This window comes from Brachycentrus maculatus, unplaced genomic scaffold (genome assembly GCF_059751285.1).
Source record: "Brachycentrus maculatus isolate JH-2025_06_01 unplaced genomic scaffold, ASM5975128v1 h1tg000370l, whole genome shotgun sequence".
NCBI lineage: Eukaryota > Metazoa > Arthropoda > Insecta > Trichoptera > Brachycentridae > Brachycentrus > Brachycentrus maculatus.
Genome location: NW_028281119.1, coordinates 2,940,310 through 2,963,986, shown reverse-complemented (window position 1 = coordinate 2,963,986; position 23,677 = coordinate 2,940,310). Strand labels below are relative to the sequence as shown.

The following is a 23,677-nucleotide window of genomic DNA, read 5'->3' as shown; positions in this document are numbered from 1 at the left end:
TCCATCGAGTTTTGTATACTGACCGATTAAACTTCTTTTTATGCGATTTAACAGTTTGCGATATATTTAAATTGGGAGTAGGTCTTAGAGATGTAATCATTTCTTTTTTTTAAATAAAATTCAAAGCGCTAACCTTTCCATTATGAAGTAACTCTTTTAGACACTTCAAATCACTACAAGGAACGACATCGGCCATTTCCGAACTCATTATGAAGTATGAATACGTAAGGAAATAATTAGATAATTTCCAATAATAAATAAATATGTACTAAGTGTAGATTAGGCAAATAATCAATGAATAATAATCGACTCAAATACAAAGGCATAAAAGTCGTTGAGAATAGTTTGACAGATAACCATTATGAAATACGTTCGATACGATTGCAAATTGTGCACCACGTGTGTGGCTAAGTTCAGGCCAATGGAAGCCGGCTTCCAAATTTCATACAAAATGCCATATATGTACCTACTATTTTATGGTTAGAGTTATATTTTTTAAGCAAAAATATAAGACATATTGCCGGAACCAGAAGCCCAAATTGAAGCCAATGAGAGCGAGCGAGATGGCTAATCTTGTGTCGCCTGCACTTGCAACAGACAGGGCGAAAGCCGAATGTTTACACTCGGCTATCTCGGGTAGTACGAAAAAGCGCGCGATAATTTAAAAACAGGCATGCATTAATTATGTATTTTTAATCAATTTAAAATTTAATGATTGTTGGAGTTGTTACGCAAGCCGGGCTTTTGGGCTTCTAGGGAAGGTCCGCCACTGGTACATACATATATAGATATGCTATATTTTATAGGTACGAGAGGCAACGGATTTAGCCATTTGGGCTACAGGTTACTAGGGAAAAGGGGCCGAATTAGTGCCCTCGAGGTAGTATTTTACGAAAACACTACTCTATAAGTCATGCGTAATTATTATTATATTAACTTTACAAAGACATTAAATTTACAGATCATTAAAATTATTTACCAGATTTTTTAAGGAAATTTATCGTACCGTCATACTCAAATCTAAAGCTTACGAAAAACCATTTTGCAATTTTTCTCCTACGGTTATTAAAGGTTTGAATTATTTATAAATAAATAAAAAGTTGTAATTTCTTTAATGTTTTCCGCAGACTCTTTGTGGCACATTTTATAAACTTTATAAAATTATATAACTTTGTTTTAACCACTTTTTTGTTGATACAATTTAACCTACCGGTTTCTACAAAAACCTTGTCATCATCAGGGTACATTTAGGATTTTAACGGAGTGTGTGGAAGTTTTTGGTGAGAGTATTTTAATGTTTTTAAAGTTTTTGAATTAAAATAAATCCTAATGATGACAAGGTTCTTGTCGAAACCGGTAGGTTAAATTGTATCAACAAAAAAGTGGTTAAAACAAAGTTATATAATTTTATAAAGTTTAAAAAGTTGTAAGACTCGTGACAAAAAATGTGAGAAACAATCTAAGAAAGTACGTGGTGACTGGATTGCACGGGCTCTATCTCGAACGTAGGACCTAAATTGTAGGAGGCCGACAGGCTACGTCATTTTTTAGTCTAAGGGTTAATCCGATTCTGGGAACGAGTTCACATCTACTATATGTGCAAATTTCAACTTCAAGAACGTATTTTCACACCCGATACCTACTATTATGTAAATTGGCCGTTCTGAATTGAATGGCATACTTGGTTTTTGACTATCACATCACGTTTTTGAGTAAAATGTGTAATGTATATATATAGGGTCATCATGCTGAAACGCAAAGTGAGCGTTACGAAACTTTGCTCTCAGCGTAGTTATTATTTTTCGATGATAAAAAAGTACGATTGATGTTGGTGAACATACAATAGCATACATCGGTTCTAAGGGTTTATGGAAAACATATGCAGTGGAAATTCGCTTTACGAGTATCTCTCAAATAAAGTAATTTGCATAATGAGAGAAACAAATTGTAAAAAAAATAATCGCGTAGTGATGTACATGAAAAATAACTTGAAAACTGTACAAAACAGATTTTTATTTCACTTTAAGAGTGGAATGATGCAGTTTTTTTACCTGTTAAGATTAGTTTTTCCAATGCTTATCCTCGTTTCGAATAAACCTATTACAAAATTATGATTAAGTGGAGAAATATTGTGAATTTCAACAAAATTCCCAACTGAGATGTTTTTGTTTGTTTAAAGGGACGGGAAAACAATTTATAAATAAAAATTAAACGCTTTTATAAGACCATTTTTTAGTTTTTTTAAATATGAACACGACTAGTGACGAGAACGACCGGTGTTCTCATTTACAGGTGAAAGTACAAACTCTTACCTTACAAACGTTTGTATTTTCAACTGTTCATGAAAACGTCAGTAGTGCTTAAAACTAGTCTTATACAAAAGTGGTATTTTACAAGTGATTTATTTATATATTCAAATATCATATTATTACACAAAGTTAATATAAAATCAAAATAAATGAAAAAAATACACATTTTGTACAATATAATACAAGCATATTATACTTCCCTCCGATACGTCCAGCACTAAGATTTACAATCCACCTCAGCCTGCGTAATTAATTAACTGTTTTTTAATGTTTTTTCAGTTTTTTTCACACTGACAAATATATTTTGACAGTAAATAAATTGGAAATAAATAATGCATTTTTTCTCTTACAAATAACACAAAAATAAAGTTTACAAAAAATACTAAATTATTAAAAAATATATAGATAAAAATAATCATTTTAATCATTTAAGCAGTGACTTTTTAAAGGCCAGTCAATGAAAATCTATTGATCAATGAAGTCATTCCTTAAAACATTAAAACATAAATTCCCAAATATCAAAACGTTCGTGTAGTGTTTTTGTCGTAAAATGAATTCAAATATAATATTTAGGTATGTACTTATCTACATGTGAGTTATGTTAGTAACATTTTAGGTACATTCATATTATATTAACGCTAATGGAAGTCTTAAAACATGCTTTACGAAGCACTTAGGGTGTCTAGTTGCCCGAATATCGAAAATGCTAAATAATGCGGCGAAAAAATACGCTCTGCGACAAAATATGCTCGGCGAAAATAATAAAATTATTTACAAAAATAAATATTCTTCAGATTTCTATATAAACCATGACCATACAATGCGGGTTATGTGAACCGAAAATGAAATTAGTCGAAATGAAAAATGTCGTTCTGTGCGCGAACGTTCTTACTTCTTTTGCCTTTCCATCGTGTTTGATAGGGTTTTAAATATTTTTCTCTGCCCCTTACGTTTCATTAGATCATCTCGCCGAAAGCCTGTGCATAATCAGGCTGAAAAGCGCCACGACACCGAGGTCTATCTACAAAGGATTTATCAGTATACCAGAAATATATCAGAGGATACCTATGTGGTGTTCCTGATAATTTCTTCAGCGCATGCCTGGTTCCGTATTTCTAAAACCAGGACGAATCTCCTATCGAGATATGCCAGTTTAAAAAATTGTTTCCCAAAAAATATTTTGAGTTTGATAATTTTTTGTACAAAAATATTATTCAACCCCACAAAGGTATTTTTAATCAAGATTCAATTGATATCTCAACAAAAATAGACGAAGTTATTATGATAAGAGTGTGGAAGTCTGGGAATCGACGGGGCTCACGAATAACTATCATTGAAAGATTTTCATTTTAAACGAACTCTCTTCAGACATTGATATTTCCTACCAGACCCTTGAGGTTAAAATAATTTACATTAAAGATAAATAATAATTTAATTCTCGTTAATTACAAGATATTGTAAATGGAGTTTATCTATTAAGACGTACTTTTAAAAAAAATTAACAAAAATCTGTAAAATGTGAACACAAAATCAAGATTCAAGACTCATTGGATTTCACATCCAATTGTTAAAATCAATAATTTAATACAGTTTTTATTCCCTTTTGACCTAAAATATTTCAAAAGCCATTCGTATTTGGAAAACAATACTTATAAATTCATAAAAGAAAAGAGGAATAAATAACTGGAACTGGTAGCGTCAGAGATAAATCTATTTGAATAATTATGATTTCATAAAATTTTATAATTCTAAACCTTATAAATGTTTACACCTTGGCATTTGTAGTCTAAATACATACTTTTTACGTTCCTATGACTTGACATGCCCGCAGAATTTATTTTTTATTTAAAAATGAATATACAAGAACTTTATCTTCAATTTATTATTAGAATCCCCGAAGAAAAAAATCTGACATAGTTTCTTAATTTCGATGAATTGATGATATCAATACCATTAATACACAAACCTACAAACTAATAAGGTGGTTAAAAATGTATGTTGGCGGTTCGTAACAAATACTTCAAAAACGTCCAAATGACACGTAGTTTATTACTTAGTAGACATCTCACAACACCACATAAAATCTGTTGAGTATTCACTTAGGCGACAGTATTTTCTTCAACATGTTTAACATTCTAGGTGTATTTCACGGCTGGGAACGCCAGCGGAATTCGGGAAAACAAATCAGCAAGCAAATAAAGACCAGAATATAGTCAACACACGTGTTGCACGTTGCCAGGCTGTCGTAAAAAGGAAATGTGAACAGGAATTAACAATGTTCGCAGCACTGTCCCGATGGACACAAAAACTTTTGAAACAACCACAATTATTACTTTAGCCTGCCTATTTGCCCGTATTTAACCAGATTAAAATTGTTGGTCTGGCTTTTCCAGAGTTATTACGTCGTGTGCCGGAAGCACTTGTCGATATTTTGGAACGTACTTCAGCGTACGTGATCTGGTCTGATTGACATATCCAAATTAAACCACACAATTCATATTTTTAATTGATATATCAATATAGATGAAGCAGTTTCTGAATAAAGTGTTATTTAATAAAATTTGGATAAAATGAAAATAACTGGTTTAATAATGTTATAATATATGTATATATATATATTAAATCAGTCCATACATATTTAGTATATTTTAAATTTCATAACATAATGTGTTCTTAATCTTTTTTTTTCCAAGTGTTTTCCTATTTACCTGTTTTTGTGTATTTATATAACTTAAACATTTTTATAACTGTTTCTATTTAGTTTTCACCTAATCTTCCATTCTAAGATTTAACATTTAACATAAGCATTTAACTTTATAGCATATTGTGTATTTTATGTTGTATACATAACCTAGAACCGGGTCTACCGACGTGAGTTTTTTTATGATGAATATCAGGTAGACATACAGTGTGGACGTTTTATTTATTTGTTTAGAACAAAGTTAATTGATCCCTTATAAAGGCCAAAAAAAAATCGAACTGGAGTTTAACAAATTAATTTGTAATAATTTCGATTGTTCATAAATTAGCATTCTTTATGGTGTTGATTTTTTTATCGAGTTATCTTATAGAAAAAAAATGTTATCGATCATTGTAGATTCGATTCGAACTACAAAAAAGTTAGTTCGTTTAATATTCCTCATTATACTATAGGAATTTCCCCAAAAAACTTAAGTCACTTATGCGCATAGTTTACTTATTTAGTGTGTATTTTTATTATTAATGCAACACGTTTAAATCTTATTCATTTATGTGACTGTCATTCATGGTTGGAAGTTTTGATTGATTAATAAAAAAAACTTTATGTATCGTTTTCAAGGAAAATAAGATACCGTTATAGAATAACTTTACAGACAGTTTATTTTCGTTAAATTCAACATTGTAAAAACTTCGCACTTTCGAAGGATGTGCGCCACTTATTGATTATATTATATGGTTTTATAGTAAAATTGTACTAAATTGACTCGTTAGAATAGTAAAATCGTACTAACACTGAATTGCCTCTAATTTCCATATACAGCATCAGATTATAACATCAATGTATTAACGCTTGACTTGTATTTCTATTAAGTTACTCAATAATACTAGAATTATTGTGAATATGATTATCACCACACATAGTAACATTTGGCATTGTTTGGGGTAACAGAGATTTGAATTTCATAAGCTAAACAATAATACTATTTTAACTGCGCAAATCGCAAACACGGCAGAAACATATCATAATAGACTAATGAGCTATGTGTGGTATTTGTCTCTACTTGTCATTCCATCGGAATACTCAACGGTGCGTAATTTGCGAGCGAATATTTAACAATGTCCTTCCTCAATATCTACGCTCGCAATAGTGGTAAGTGGACAACTGCGACTTTTCCGAATTTTGGCTTCCGGATTAACCTAACTAAATAATGTGTGTAATACATTATAAGAACTTGACACTTTTATCTTCACAACATTTGAGTGTGTCCAAATACTTGTTCACAAATATGATTTTCTCATGTAGGAGTTATTCTTACATTTCTAACATCTCAACATAGATGAAGCAGAATATGAATATCTGAGTATTAACAGAGCTTATAACTTATCATAGTTTGGTTAAGTGATCACTTAACCAGCCTATGACAGGTCACAAGCCCTGTAAATACCCTTATGTTTATAACTACGGTATATTTTGTGTAAATATGTCAACCATGACATAAATATTTCAAAATACAGTAAATATGTCTACTCAAGTTATGATAGAGCGCCGTTCTTCTTTTTCTTCAACTACAAGACATACAAACCGGTGATGGTACCAGTTCACTAATTTTACACTAATCCTAGAAGTCGACCGTTACATTAAAACTTATTTTTAACGATATAAAATACTTTAAATATAAATTTTGAGACAAAATATATTTTTATTATTTTATCTAATATAAGTAGCAAAGGTGTCAGAAATGAAGACTCTAAGAACCATATCAGGCAAGAGTCTTCGAGATAAAATAAGAAACGCCTGGATCAGGGAAATATGCGAGATCGAAGATGTCGTTAAGTTGGGAAGGCAACGAAGGAGACAATAGTATGCGCATGTGAGGATAGTGGAACCATCCAGACTCCCCCACATCGCACTGTACGGCCAACCCCATGGTAGACGACTCCCAAGCAGACCACCAAAAAGATGGGTAGATAGCTGGGAATCGACATCGCGGGAGGCTAATCCCTCTTAAAAACAGGCCACTAGGCCTATAGCAAGATGATGAAGAAGAAGAAGTAGCAAAGAAAATTTTGTTCAATTTACTGATACTGAAATATTTTTTCACGCCCTAAAAATATCAATTTTATTTTAACAAATTTATCTAAAAATAAAGAGAAAATTGAAAATCTAAACATTTACAATACACGTATTACGAGTATGTACCAGTGCATAAAAATGGATTTGATAAATCAATTATAAATATTTTGTTAAAAAGAAAGACTTATTAATTTAAAAGAAAAAATGTGAATTATTCAATTAAAATACAAATTCTTTAAATTGAAAACAGTAGATAGTCAAACAACGCTGCAGTCCCGTAAATCTTGAGTAATACTGCCAATGATCCCTCCAAGTAATTACAATTGAAAAATTGCAATATTTGAATAATTTAACATCGTTATTTACGACGCATGGCAACGTTATTTGTTGATGCCGCGTCACACAAATCCGCTTAGTTTGTTTTAAATTGCCAAATTTGCCGCTAAATTTGCCACAACTCTGTTATTTCGATACAAAATCTGTTTTCTATGTAGATATATTTTGCTGTGTAATATTTTGTTTTGCTGTGTAAGTTTTGTTATGTTTGTGCAATGAAAGGTTTAAATGATTTTTTTAAATATAATATGCATACTAATGCGTCCGCCTCCGTAGTGTAATGGTCAGCACGCTCGACTACCGTTCTGGAGGTTCCGGGTTCGATTCCCAAGGGGGGTAAAATAAATATAAGTGATTTTTTCACTGTCATATTTATTCAATATTACCCTGGACTGGTACCTGAAGCGGAGGGCTGATCACCTTTCCTTTATATGACGCAGTGCCCTATGCACCATTGGGGTGCGGATAAGGGTTTATATTTATAAATATATATATACATATTATATATATATATATATATATATATATATATATATATATATATATATATATATATATATATATATATATATATATATATATATATATATATATATATATATATATATATATATATATATATATATATATATGTATATATATATATGTATATATATATGTATATATATATATGTATATATATATGTATATATATATATATATATATATATATATATATATATATATATATATATATATATATATATATATATATATATATATATATATATATATATGTATATATATATATATATATATATATATATATGTATATATATATATATATATGTATATATATATGTATATATATATATATATATATATATATATATATATATATATATATATATATATATATATATATATATATATATATATATATATATATGGATGGTCCCGGTGCAGGCCGTGTACCTAAGGATGATGGCTGCCAGGAAACTGGACAGCCGGCATCCACAGCCCGAGTTAGCTGGGCTACTGCACTGATGGAGGGCAGCAGTACCCATCAGAACTGGAAGCGAGCGGAGGCAATGGATGCCAGAACGGTTGCCCAACAGATTACTCCAGGCGCAGCTGCAACAGCCTCAACGACTGGAGTACTGCGGTGCAGAAGGCAACGGGAAACCACTGCACTACTTTCCCAAGACAACCCAATGAAAGCAAGCAAACAAATAGGAAGGCCGTCGAGCGATCCGGTTGACACCCGGCGCCTCTGGGGGTCCGGGCCCCAAGGTGGGAAATCGGTGACCGGGCACATCGGTGTGACGCACCAGGCACCATGTGGGAAATGTGCGACTGGTGAAGCTAATTCCAATACAAGAATATCCGTGCGTAATACACACAGAGTTGGCACCTGGAATGTCAGAGGATTACGCCTGCCAGGAAAGACGGATATTCTAGAAAAAGAAATGACCAACCATAACATACACATATTAGGAGTCTCAGAAACACATTGGACCGAAAATGGACACTTAACAACAGCAAACGGTAATACAATATACTTCTCAGGCAATGCAAATGCAACATTTAGTGGGGTAGCGGTAATTTTAACATCTCAGTTAAGTAAGTCTGTCATTGGATATAACCCCATTAATGACAGAATGATCCACATCAAACTGAACACTCAACCCTGCAAAATGAATATTGTACAAGTGTATGCACCGACTGCCGATGCTCCAGATGAAGTTATTGATCTTTTCTATTCTGCTCTCAAAGAAACGCTGGCTCAAATACCCAATAAAGAAATAACAATGGTTATTGGTGATCTCAATGCAAAAGTTGGATCAAACAGTTACCTCGAAGGTGCAGTTGGCCATTATGGAATTGGCACCCAAAATGATAGAGGTGAACGTTTGATCCAATTTGCTATTGAAGAAAAAATGACAATCATGAATACTTGGTTTAAACAGCACATCAGACGCCTATACACATGGATATCACCGGGTGATAGATGTCGCAACCAGATTGATTACATCATGATAAATAGCCGCTGGAGGTCATCGGTAAGTAATGTTAAAACTTATCCTGGTGCAGATTGCGGCTCTGATCATAATCTGCTGATTGCACAAATCAGAGCCAAGTTCAAAATTATAAAAAGAGGGATAAGTTTAAAACTTTAAACCTCAATGAGCCAGCAATTAAATTAAATGTTTTGGCACAGATATCAGGAAACAAGACGCTGATTTCAACGTAAACTCCTCAGAAAATGTCGAACAGCGTTGGAACAGTCTCAAAGAGAAAATTGTCAAGACTGCAATGAAATATCAGGAGCCGAGAAATGAAAAGAGGAAATCTTGGATATCAGACCCCACATGGGATATGATATCAAAGCGAAAAGCGATGAGAGTAAAAGGAACCTCATCTGCAGAAGCGAAACAAGAATACTCTAGGCTCAATAAAGATATACAAAGACATTGCCGACGAGACAAAAAATAAACAAATTTCGGATATCTGTGCTGAGATAGAAGATAAAGCGAATAGCGTCACTACAAAGGATCTTTTCCAAAAGGTTAAACTCTTAACCCGTGCCTTCAAACCTCAGACATGGGCAATAGAGGACCAAAATGGAAGCGTTCTGACGGACATTGGCAGCGTCTTGGAGAGATGGCGAGGTTACTGCTCCGGACTATATGCCGAGACCTCAACAGCAGGAAGTCCTTCCTTTGAGAATCAAACCATGGAACCCGACATTTTGGAAGAAGAGATTCGAAATGCACTGAAAAAACTAAAATGCAACAAGTCCCCCGGCAATGACTGCATACAGGCCGAGCTTCTAAAAGAACTCATATGGAGAACGGGAACATGGCCGCAGGAATGGGCTGAATCTGTTTTCATTCCTCTTCACAAAAAAGGCTCATCCAAAAAGTGTGAAAACTATAGGACAATAGCACTTATCTCTCACACCAGCAAGATAATGCTATATGTTCTAAAAGCACGATTACACAGTTACATTGGATGGCAAATACCAAAGGAACAAGCTGGTTTTGTGAAAGGAAGAGGAACAAGAGAGCAGATCCTCAACATCCGCCAAGTGATCGAAAAAAGCCGAGAGTTCCTGACGCCAACAGTTTTATGCTTTATCGATTACAAAAAAGCTTTCGACTGCATGAAGTGGGAACATCTGTGGAAAGTACTCATGGAGATGGGAGTCCCATCCCATTTGATAAAACTCATCCATGGACTTTATGCCCAAAGTAAGGCAATCGTAAGAATCAATGGCATAAACACTGCAAGCTTCCCCACTGAGAAAGGTGTAAGACAGGGATGCATACTCTCCCCTGACCTGTTTAACATCTATGGGGAATACATCATGCGCAGGGCTCTCTACGAATGGAATGGAGGAGTGTCCATTGCTGGCGTAAAGCTGTCCAATATACGATATGCGGACGACACAACACTTTTGGCCAAAGACCCAAAAGAGATGGTAGATCTCCTTAAACGAGTAGAGATTGAGAGCAAGGCACTGGGACTAGAGATTAACCAAAGCAAGACCAAGATCATGATCATAGATCGATCTAAGAAGTTTGGTGATCTCGGGAACTCACTGGAAGGTTTAGAGATAATAAACGAGTTCCAGTTCCTTGGATCTCAAATCAGCAATGAAGGAACTTGTGAAGGAGAGATTAGACGTCGTATCGCCATCGCCAAAAGTGCCATGTCTAAGCTAGACAAAATTTGGAAAGACCGGGGTGTGAGTAACAACACCAAGATGAAGCTTGTCAGGAGCTTGGTCCACTCCATTTTTCTCTATGCTGCTGAAACATGGACTATAAAAGCAGCAGAAAGGAGAAAAATTGATGCCTTCGAAATGTGGTGTTGGAGGCGCATGCTCCGAATTCCATGGACAGCTAGACGCACCAATGAGTCCATTCGCCAGGAACTACGCTTGGATGGCTTGTCTCTGGCCAATATCTGTACCCGACGGATTCTCCAGTTCTTTGGACACGTTGCGCGTGGCAACGAGGATAGCCTGGAACGCCTAGTTGTGATCGGTAGCCTGGAGGGAAAGAGAGGGAGAGGAAGATCCCCCACACGATGGACCGATCAAATTAAGGCAGCAGCAGGCACCTCAGTGGTTGGAGCGCTACGTGCAGCGCAGTCAAGGGATAACTGGAGAAGAGTCATTGCTTCTGCAAGGGTCACAACCCTCAGCAATGAGGATTAAGACGGAGAAGAAATACATATATATATATATATATATATATATATATATATATATATATATATATATATATATATATATATATATATATATGTATATATATATATGTATATATATATGTATATATATATATATATATATATATATATATATATATATATATATATATATATATATATATTTATACCATCATCACCTTTCCTTCATGTGTAAACGATCAAGATAACACTGCGTTTATATGACGCAGTGCCCTATGCACCATTGGGGTGCGGATAAGGGTTTATATATATAAATATATATATACATATATATATATATATATATATATATATATATATATATATATATATATATATATATATATATATATATATATATATATATATATACACACACATATATATATATATATATATATATATATATATATATATATATATATATATATATATATATATATATATATATATACTTAAATGTATCTTTTCCAATATAAAACATACATGAAAGATTACAACAAAATATTTAGGCATTTAAATAACTTTAATGTATATGACACTTTATTTGTATAAATCGGTGAAGAAGTTATTAACACAGATAATCTATTAACTTATCATGTGTAATATATAATCAAACAATAATAAATTTAGTGCTATACGGGAAAAAAACGAAGAAATAAGTTATGTAATTGCAAAGAGGAAAATGAGAAAAGCTCCAATGGCTATAACACTCGAAGTTGCTCAACCTACCATCTACAAAGTTGTGTAAATAAGAAAGTTCCTAGTATTTTAAGGAACATTAAAAAAAACACGTACTCATTTCGAAAAAATACATTATACAGTATATTAATACAGTAAAGTCTCATGGGAACTCTGACGAGTCTAGTATAAAACAAAAAAAAATTTAGTCGATTAGCTATTACCACACATAACGTTCAAAAGTAAACAAAAGTAAGAAGTTATTACTTCAAGACTCATATCCCCAAAGTTTGATCAAACTGAAATTCAAACCGTCACACTATCATCCATCAAATAATATAATTTTATATGTTATCGCTTAAAGTTAACGACAAACTTTAGAAGTGTCAAATTAAATGGAAACGCCAAACTACATAAATACTAAATACATCATCATACATCGATATTTTAAAGACATAATTCAATTACTGAATTCCTGTTATTATTAATATCAGAGAACATTTAAAATTCATGGTTACGTGACACATAAAAAAATGTTAGAAAAAACTCCACAATACAAATTTCTGATATTAAGTCAGCTATTGGAAAACCACTGAAGCATATCAAGGTACTTCAAAAATACGCCAACCGCTTGAAAGATATCTTAGTTTTAAATATAAATTGATAAAAAATAATAAAGAAAGTTTTGTTTTTTCAGCTGAATTATAAACTAGAATAAACATATTATTTTTTGACATCTCATCAAAGATGAAGAGGAATATGGAAGTCTGGGCATTTACGGGGCTGACGACCGTCATAGGCTGGAATAAGTGATCACTTTACACACGTGTAACATTCACCAATTGTACCCATTATTGACAACCACACTACTCAAATTCTTGGAAGTTCTTTTCCATCTTTGATGAGATGTCAAAAAATAATTTGAAAATAACTCCTGTAATTGGAGATAATCCAGATTTTGTGAACAAGTATTTGCACACACTGAAAATGCTGTAGAAATAATATGTTAACACCCTGATAAAATAATGACATCCATCATTTTCAAACTTTATAAAAAATAGATCTTTTTTGTAACCTGTAAAATGCAATTGTTGACAAGTCAATAAAATGATTGTAAGACTGTCCTATCGTCCATAACATATCGTTAAACTTTTATTGACCTTAAATATTGAAAATGAGTAGAATCCACGTCATGTAAGGTTCAATAACTTATAGTGGGTTCACCACGGTCGTGAATAATTCATAGCCAAACACGGAACAAGATATCAGTGTCAAGTTTAACTTGAAACTAACGATACACTCGTACTCTGCGTTCGTCGAATATAACAAACGATTATAAATCGATTATGTAAAATATTAAATACATTAGTGTGCAGAGGCTTTCTCAGTGGAAACAATGCCATGTTTATATACATAATACTAGAAAATAATATTATTACGTTGAGTGTCGAGAATTGGACAAGAATAAACATGATATTACCATTAAGCCTTTATTTCGATTAACGCTACATTTATTAATATCGATTTTTGTTTTGTATTATCGATTTTTTACATATAATAATATCGATTTTTGTTTTATTTATCGTGAGGTGAGGACGACAACGAAGACGATACTGGAATGAGCAAACAGCGGAGCGATAAGAAAACAGAATGTTAGAAGACAGACTTCCACGTATCGCCCTTCAAGGAAACCCTGAAGGACGCAGACCCTCAGGCAGACCTCCAAAAAGATGGAAAGATAGCTGGCATTCAACATCCCAAGAGCGACAGGCGGAGCCACAAACAGATCCTTAGGATCTACAAAAAGAAGAAGAAGAAGATTTTTTTTGTGTCAAGACCAGTGTGATTATGATGATGTATACTTGTAAAAGCCTCTGTCACTTTAAACCATTCAATTCTCTCAATACTCCAAGCTGTTATTTTTGGTCAGGTAAAGAATTTATCAAAACAGTGTTGACATCTCAACCTGTCATAGGCTGGTTAAGTGATTACTTTACACACGTGCGACATTCACCAATTCTACCCATAATTGACAACCACACTACTCAAATTCTCTTCCTAAATATATTGATCAATTTCGTGACACAGTGTATATGAGTTCACAACACTATGCAACTACATTTTGCTTTTTTTTGCATGCAAATAAAAGAGTCTTTGCTTAATAAAAATTTATCTCGATCCAACATAGATGGCAAAAAAATACAATTAACAACATTTCAAATCTCTACTAAATGTAGAATAAAAATAACTGAGACAAATTTGCAAGACACCGTATAAATATTGTTTTGCGAGATTGAATATTTATGCCCTTAATCACGGTAGTCGAGCGAATAATTATGATTTATGATTAGCTGTTTGATTACCAAACCGTATTTTCAAAGCTTTTCTGCTTGAATAAATCTGCTTGGCGGTGGCGGTATTTTACATAAATTATCGCACAAAATACCGATATCATTTAATATGATACTTTAAGCATTGACAAAAACTCATTAGGATGTTAATTTTATTCGATATACATATTAATACATGATTGAAGTAATTTTAATTAAAAATATAAAAAAATTAAATCAATATCACAGAATCTTTTAGATTCCAAAATAATAAAAAAATCTAACAAATTGCAAGAATGGATTGACATTAGAATATAAATTATTGGCGTTTTTTTATTGTGAAACGGTAAAAACGGGTTTTTGTTATTTCTAGTGGATCTAGTGTTATTTCCTGTGGTGAATAGAAATTTAAGGATTTAAATACGCAATGTAAACAATTTCGCAAAAAACGTGAAGGTTCTTGAGTATCAATGTATTATATACATACTCGTACTTTTAAATGTATTTTTTTATATATCCTATTTGCATAACATAAATATAAGAATTGATAATTTTTATATAATAATTTCTTACAAAAATCTAAATCTTCCCACTTAACAGTTGATAAAGTAGACGCGCTATTTTAATCGTATTAATGAGAAAATAAACTGCACAAGGTGACCCCTCTTTGTTTAAAATTAGTTTCAAGAATGCTCAAAAGAACTTTTTTATAAATTCACACATATCTTATGGATGATCCAAAAATAATTGCCTGAGCGGTAATACTTATTGTGCAACAAATACATCTATATTATACAAACTATACACCCACAAAGCACCACTTAGCTTAATATGCTGGTAAGATTCATAATTTGTCTCGTAAGAAATTAGACATTACATTTTAAAATATAAGAATATATTTTTTTATGTTTGAAAGATAAAGAACAATCTTTAAAAACTGTTTTGTTTTCAATTTTCAACAAATATTTTTGAATATTTACATACTAGTATAAAAGTTACAGCTGTAAGAATTAAAAATGAACATTGACATAACAATAACCTTCTTCAATAATAACGTTTGAGAAAAAGGTTTTAAAAGAATTATAATAAAAAAGTTCATATATATTTCTTAAAAAATATGTATTTTTTAATAATTTTATATTCAAAGTTTAATTTACTCCTTCAAACAAGAAATCCGAGCACATAGTTTTGACTAAACATACATTATCAAAATAAAACATTGAATTGAGTTACCACTGAAAGATTTTTCCTTGATGAAATATAAAATATTTATTCACGCATATAACCAGTTTTTGTAAATATATTACTTTTTATACACATCAGTTTCCATGCAGTATTGTATATATTTTTATGTACATCAGTTTCCAATACGCGTCATCAGGGAGCCCGTATAAATGTCATTTGCGACAAGTTTTAGTATCTGTCGTTCAAAATTTTATACCCCGGCGATATTTTTCCCATTTCTCAATACAACACATCCTGAGTGAAAGTTGACTCGCAATAAACCCAGATCAGGGCAAACTAATAACCCCTGACCGAGGGATGTCTCCCTGGTACGAGTTTCCTGTGCAGGGCTATAAATACAAAATGAGATATTAATGCAAAGGCTCTCACTGCAAAGAAAGGCGTCAGAGATCATTACAATAAAGAAAAAGAGAAAAAAATCATTACAATAAAGTATTAAAACTAATTAACTAGCCGTCACCCCGCTTCCCCGTAAGGGTAGGTAGACAGTATAGAACGCCATACTGATTTGCAAAGGCAAATAGGCGCAAGATAAAAACAGTAGTTTTGGTTAATGGTCAGCACGCTCGGCTACCGTTCTGGAGGTCCCGGGTTCGATTCCCAAGGGAGGTAAAATAAATATAAGTGATTTGTTTTCACTGTAATATTTATTCAATATTACCATGGATTGGTACCTGAAGCGGAGGGCTGATCACCTTTCCTTCATGTGTAAACGATCAAGATAACACTGCGTCAATATGACACAGTGCCCTATGCACCATTGGGGTGCGGATAAGGGTTTTATTACTATTATTATTATATTTCAGGTACAAACACTGCGTTAATATGACACAGTGCCCTATGCACCATTGGGTTGCGGATAAGGGTTTTATTATTATTATTATTATATTTCAGGTACAAATTCCCGGCTACTAGAATATCACACAAGCTTGTACAAGTACCAGTATAAAATCTTTAGCATCGTAGCCATAACTCCCGTGCTCATTAATTAAAAGTTACTTCTTTTCATGATCTGCTTTCTTTCTCATGTAGCAGCAATTTATTTCATCCTGCGCTTTTTCGCTTAGATTATCTGTATCCCTTCGAATGTATTTCACTTTTATATCCGAGAAACGCAGGAATGATAACTTTATAATTAATTAATTAAGGATCATCGTCTGAATATTATGCAATTTCCCATGTACCGTTTGGATATACGTACACGAGTAGGTAATACAAAGAAAAATAATATTGTTTAAAAATATATATATTTCAATTTTATTTTATTTATTTCTTAAGTTAGCTTATATTAAAACTAATATAAACTATTATATACATTTACATCATCTTTATATATTTACATTTCCTTACAGTAACTTAGACATTTATTTTTAAATTCTTTCAGACACTTTTCATTCTTCATACATTCAGGCATCTCATCATACATTTTTAAACCCTTATACATCAAGCAATTTTGCGACTCAGCTCTTTTCAATAATGGTAGTCTTATTTTATCCTTTTGTCTAATAGCATATTCATGACAATTTTTGTTTAAGACAACAAAATAATTAATAATTTTGTTTGATTTTTGTTTGACATTTAAATCAAAATACGTATCATTATTTGACAAAATATTGAGAGTTTGAGTAGGAGAAGGTCTCCTTCTTCTTGGCCTTATCCGCACTCAATGGTGCATAGGGAACTGCATCGTATTGACGCAGTGTTATCATGATCGTTACTTACATGAAGGCGAGGTGATCACTCCTGCGATTCAGACACCAGTCCAGGAAATTATAAAATAAATATTAGATTGTAAAATCATGAACATTCATTTTTACCCACGCTGGGAATCGAACCCGGAACCTTCAGCATGGTAGATAAACACAGTAACCATTACACCACGGAGGCGGACAATGAGTAGGTAGACAAACGTAACCCTATTTTATTTTTCCTGACCTGAATAATCTAATTTGCTTTACAAGTAGCAGCTTTTTATCGAGGCATTACGTATTATACAAGAATAACTAAATGTGTCATGATATCATGATTTGCCAAGTTGATGTAACGATGATGACGTGTTAAAGGTTTGTCGATTTCATCAAAACATTTTTTAAATCGTTATTAATTTATTCATATATAGGCATAAAGATTGAAAAACAAATAAAAATAGATGTAATAACACGATAAAGAATAAATTCTTCAATAATACTCGTATAAAGTAATAACCAGTCAGAGATCCATAAAAAATTATAAGAAAATATAGATTTATATTATCCAATGACACTTCGTGATGGAATTGCATTTTTAATTTATTATTAGATTAAAACCAATATTTTTAGCTTTTCCACTTTTTTATTTGACCAGCGACCGGGTTTCGTCGTTACCGACATCATCAGACCAGTCTGATGATGTCGGTAACGACGAAACCCGGTCGCTGGTCAAATAAAAAAGTGGAAAAGCTAAAAAAAAAAAAAAAAAAAATATTGGTTTTAATCTAATAATAAAATAAGAAAATATACTTTATGGAAAGATATTTGTGTTAGTGATTAGTCATATTTTCAATTTTTTTTCGATTAAACATGTTTTTACCTTATGTTTTTTTATGTGCCTTTTAATTGAGGTTTGACTTTATGAGAGATGAGGAGATAAGGTGTAGAACGCAGCAAACCTTGGTCACAACTGTCGTCAAGAAAAAGCCAATCCGGTTGGCTTGGCCTTGTACTCCGCATGCCTCCCGAAAGCCTTAATCAAGCTTGCCTCTTTTACAAAGCAACAGGTTCGCGTCGCCCAGGACGACCACTGCTGATAATTCGTCGGCAGTTCTCGTCATAACTTCGGGACGCGGACCTGACTTGGCAGGATACAAGGGAGCTGACAGCCGACAGAAAAGCCTGGGACAGTTTGTGGACTCTTATCTGCTCCACACAGGGAGCGGATATGGTTTAATATAATACAAATTTTAACTAACAAATTAACCATCACGCCTCTTCCCCGCAGGGGTAGGCAGAGAGGATCGAACGCCACACCACTCTGCCTTTGCAAACATTCTTTGCCTCTTCCAGATTCATACATACCCGGCGATTATTACGACTCCTGACCCGGCCTTTATATTTTACAATTTGATCTTTTTCTCGTTTGTAACTTTCTTATCTGTTTTTGTCTTGTTAACGTTAATCTCATGTCCCAAAATGAGCAATGGTAATAAATAAATAAATTCTATTACTTATTGATTCGGCATTAACTTTGTGGAATGACATGTTGATTTTATTTTAATTAAACACTTGAATATACCACTTTCAGTTTTATTTATATAAACGACTAGTTTCGAAAATTATTGTATTATATTCATATTTATAATATATTTTTTGTTATATATAATACTTATTATTATTTATTATAGTTTTAATTTTTACCACAGGATGAAAACATCTGTAAGTTTTCTAAACTAGTCGTATATATAAATAAAACTCATTAACTGGTATATTCAAGTGTTTAATTTTTTTTAATAAATAAATTTTACGTAATTGGCAATGTTATTGTTACTTTTGAATTATTAAAAAATTGACGGTAAACACTGAATCGGGAAGAAAGGTAAAAAAAAAATGTTTAAACATAACCGGTCGAAATTGTTATGGCTTATAAGCTCGGTTAGTAGGGCTCGAAGTCGCGTACAGTCGGAAAACTTGGCATCGCGGATCTACGCGCCTCCACTGTAATTAAGAAGATGCGAGCTTTCTGCTCGCCTCCACTTTAATTAAGTCTATGCGAGCTATATACGCGTCCCCACGCTAATAAAGTCGATGTGAGCTAAATATTGTACTCCTCAAGGCATTTCGCATATTTTGTATTATTTATTTGCCATTTATTAATTAATTTTTCTTTTACGTACATTACAATTCTTTTCATAAATTATTATACAATACAAAAAAAAACATATATGAATAACAATTTGAGTGTGTCCAATTACTTGTTCACAAATCTGGATTATCTCCAATTATAGGAGTCATGAGTTATTATGACGGTCCTAAGCCCCGTCAATGCCAAGACTTCCATATTGTTCTTCATCTTTGTTGAGATGTAAATATATATATATATATATATATATATATATATATATATATATATATTTATATATATATATATATATATATATATATATATATATATATATATATATATATATATATATATATATATATATATATATATATATATCTATATATATATATATATATATATATATATATATATATATATATATATATATATATATATATATATATATATATATATATATATATATATATTTATATATATATATATATATATATATATATATATATATATATATATATATTTATATATATATATATATATATATATATATATATATATATATGTATATATATATGTATATATATATATATATATATATATATATATATATATATATATATATATATATATATATATATATATATACCACCAATCTAAAAAAATAAATTGTATTAACATGTTAGTATTTCGGCTCAACACAGGCCATGCCAAAGGGCCGTAATACATAAAGTAAATGTATCTATGAAATAAATATGTATCTATGAATGTATCTATGTATCTGAAATAAATAAATAAATAAATTTAAAAAATTAAAAAATATATACACATATTCTACTCCTTCAAACCCTTATCCGCACCTGATGGTGCATAGGGCACCGCATCATATAAACGGAGTGTTATCTTGATAGTTAACACTTGAAGGAAAGGTGAAGTATATATGTATATTCGTATACATACATGCATGCATGTATATAGACAAGTAGGTAAGATAGAAAAGAATAAGTGGACACAACCAAGAATTACACTAGAAGGAATATTTTCCTCTCAAAGGCTCTTCTTAATTTTCCTCACCGCTGTGGAAAAGTATGATATGCAAGGTGATACGCTTATGATACGATAATGGCATTTCCATCGGAAGGTTGGTTCTACCGATTGGGTGAGAGAACAACCATCTTGTTTTTTTTTTTTGCTTGGTATAGTAGGCCTTGTGACCTGTTTTTAAGAGGGGTTAGCCTCCTGTGATTTTGATTCCCAGCTGTCAATCCATCTCTTTATATTATAATAATTTTATGTAATACATAATTATATTACAGAGGAATACAAAAATTCTAAGCCCGTATCTATTAGATTTTATATTGAGTTTAAAAGTTGAGCTGTAGCAAATACATATCACCGGGAAGGGAAGGTTAACAAGAATTTTCTTGCTTACTCTCTAATTTATGTTTGAATGTATGTCTACGCTTTAAATATTAGTTTGTAATGTATATATAAAATATTATTGAATAAATCGCAAATAGTATGGTACTTGCCGTGCAGTCTTGGTCGCCTACATAGCAGCAGTCCCCGGAGACCGAAGTGGGCGACCAGAGGTGGTCCCCACTGACGGCCGCCTCGCTCCAGTCCGGCGTGCAGCGCAGCTCTCGGGGGCCCGTCTTCCTGCAACACGAACAGCGCACGTCAGTCTTGCATACATTGTATCCACCTCCGGGGAATAGCAGAACACTAAATCTGACAGCAATGTTAGAGTGCTGAACGATAGTGGCTAGCACATGTTGAAATACTATTTAGATATGAATGTATCAAATTGTACCTCAAAATAAAATACTGATAAAAACTCAATTTATAACAGAATTTACTTGAATTTATGTGTGAAAGTTGTTTCACCTTTTTTGGGATATTTTCAAACGATGCCACAACTAGGCAATACATACGTCTAGGTACTTGGTTTTATCGACACATTTTGACGATGTCATCAAAGGATGATATTTTTTTTTCAAAACATATTACATTCATAAGTCATATTTACATATAATATTCCCGATAAGTAATTTATATTTCTCATTTTGGGACATGGGATTAAGGTTAACAAGACTGGAACACAAATAATAAAGTAACAAAAAAGATTTTTTGAAATAACCAAAACTTATAATAATACATGGCAAAATATAAAACAATAAACAGGTATAATAAATAGGCACAAGAAGCATATTTAAAAGAAAAACATAAGTTAAGAAGCATATTTAAAATAAACAAATGAGAAAATGAGAAAATATAAAAAACATAAGGTAAAAACAAAATAAGAAAATATGACTAATCACTAATACACTTAATACTAAGCATTGTATTTGTAATCTCATAAGATAATGATAGAATAGGTAGAATGATCGGTATTAGAAATCATGTTTTGATATTTATATAATATATATTAGTCGTATATATCATATATATATTAAATATTAACAGTTAATAATCAAACCCGTAGATGAAAGCATCTGTTGCTTCTGAAACAGAAAAATCTAACAAAGTGGCTGAGTTATTCACGTCTTTAACACTGAAAATTCATAAACACGAGTCACATTAGTTTTTTATAATATAATTAATTCATGCAATATAAGCTCAAGGATGTTATCCGTCATTTAAAAATGTGTATAATAATAATATATTAAGCAGGTTTATAATAAATATTCACGTCACAACTGTTTATAAAATATTATTTAATTGCTTTACCAATTGCATAATATAGGACGCCTTGTATTATTTCAGTAAAAGAATAAAACATGCGTTAAATATGAAATCTCCCACAAAATCATGTCACAATAAAGGTTCAAATTATCAATTTTCCGAAGTTTTGAAATACTGATGGATTGTAAGTACCTTCATATAAAGATTCCATGTCCCGAAATACGGAAAACTTTTCAACGGCTTAGAAACTTTTAGTACTATTCGAAAGCCTGTTACGAAACTTTAGAAAAAGTCACTTTCGGTGGTTTTACCACATGTGCTTTAAAATTTCTAACTTTTACGAATTCATATTATACTTTAACACATTTCGATATATTACAAACGTCATATTTCCGGTATTTTATACGCGAACAGTGTTGATAAAATATTTATAAAGATATTTAACCCTTAGTATTGCAGAAACATGGATTTTAAAAATTTTATAAAAAATCGATTAGGCACAATTTCACCCAAGTCATTAAATCAATGATGGTCACATTTTTGCGTACATGAATTTCTATGAGATAATAAAGTCTAAGGTACGTAATAGAAATAAGCCTTAACAGTCACTAAAAGATTTGAACCATCGAATTTAAGGGTCTGCTTTTTTTGTAAAAAGGAAACATTTAGGCATTATTGCAGGCATTTTGTCAAAATTATTATTTCATCGACATTGTTCGATTGGTTTACCGTATTGCCAAAATCGTAGCCATGTGTTTAAAGAACGTCACACGGAAAGCGTACGGATATGAAACATCGAAAGTATTTTTTAAATTCCCCAGAGTCCTGGCGTATGAGGGTTAAAAGCTGTAAGATGCTTTAGTGTTTTTTTCGCGAATTCAATATTCTGTTACATATACTATTCAATATATATAAAAGTAGCGAGAAAATAGAGTGTGCATGTATGTTTTTGTTATCAAAATCTTTCATATTCACTGGAAAAAAAAGTTCAGTTCGTATTAAAGTAAAGTTATCATTCCACGTTCAACTGAGACATTTAATATTTATCTTACATAATCTATTTTTTTAAAGACAATAGTGGAATACCTGCAAAAAATATATCATTTCTTTTTTACACGTAAGTTCTACGAACATCGAGTAATCTTTGTGACGTTATCTAGACATTTCATGAAATGGTTTTGTTTGCTTAGCCCTTCCAAGGAAAGACCAAATAGAAAATTGTATAGTACCCAACATCGCATAAATCTTCCTAACCGAAGGCAAACAGAAAAGTGCTACTTTTTCTA

At 31.9% G+C, this 23,677-nt stretch overlaps 1 protein-coding gene across 5 annotated transcripts in view; it reads right to left on the bottom strand.

The window, feature by feature from the left end:
* The window catches only part of LOC148303406 (eye-specific diacylglycerol kinase-like), a 192,776-nt gene that overhangs the window by 93,624 nt on the left and 75,475 nt on the right, over positions 1-23,677 (bottom strand). For all 5 annotated transcript variants that reach the window (XM_088270063.1, XM_088270059.1, XM_088270060.1 and 2 more), the window contains one exon: positions 21,239-21,365. In XM_088270063.1, coding sequence (XP_088126189.1) covers positions 21,239-21,365 — 127 coding nt within the window. The remainder of the gene's footprint in view (positions 1-21,238; positions 21,366-23,677) is intronic.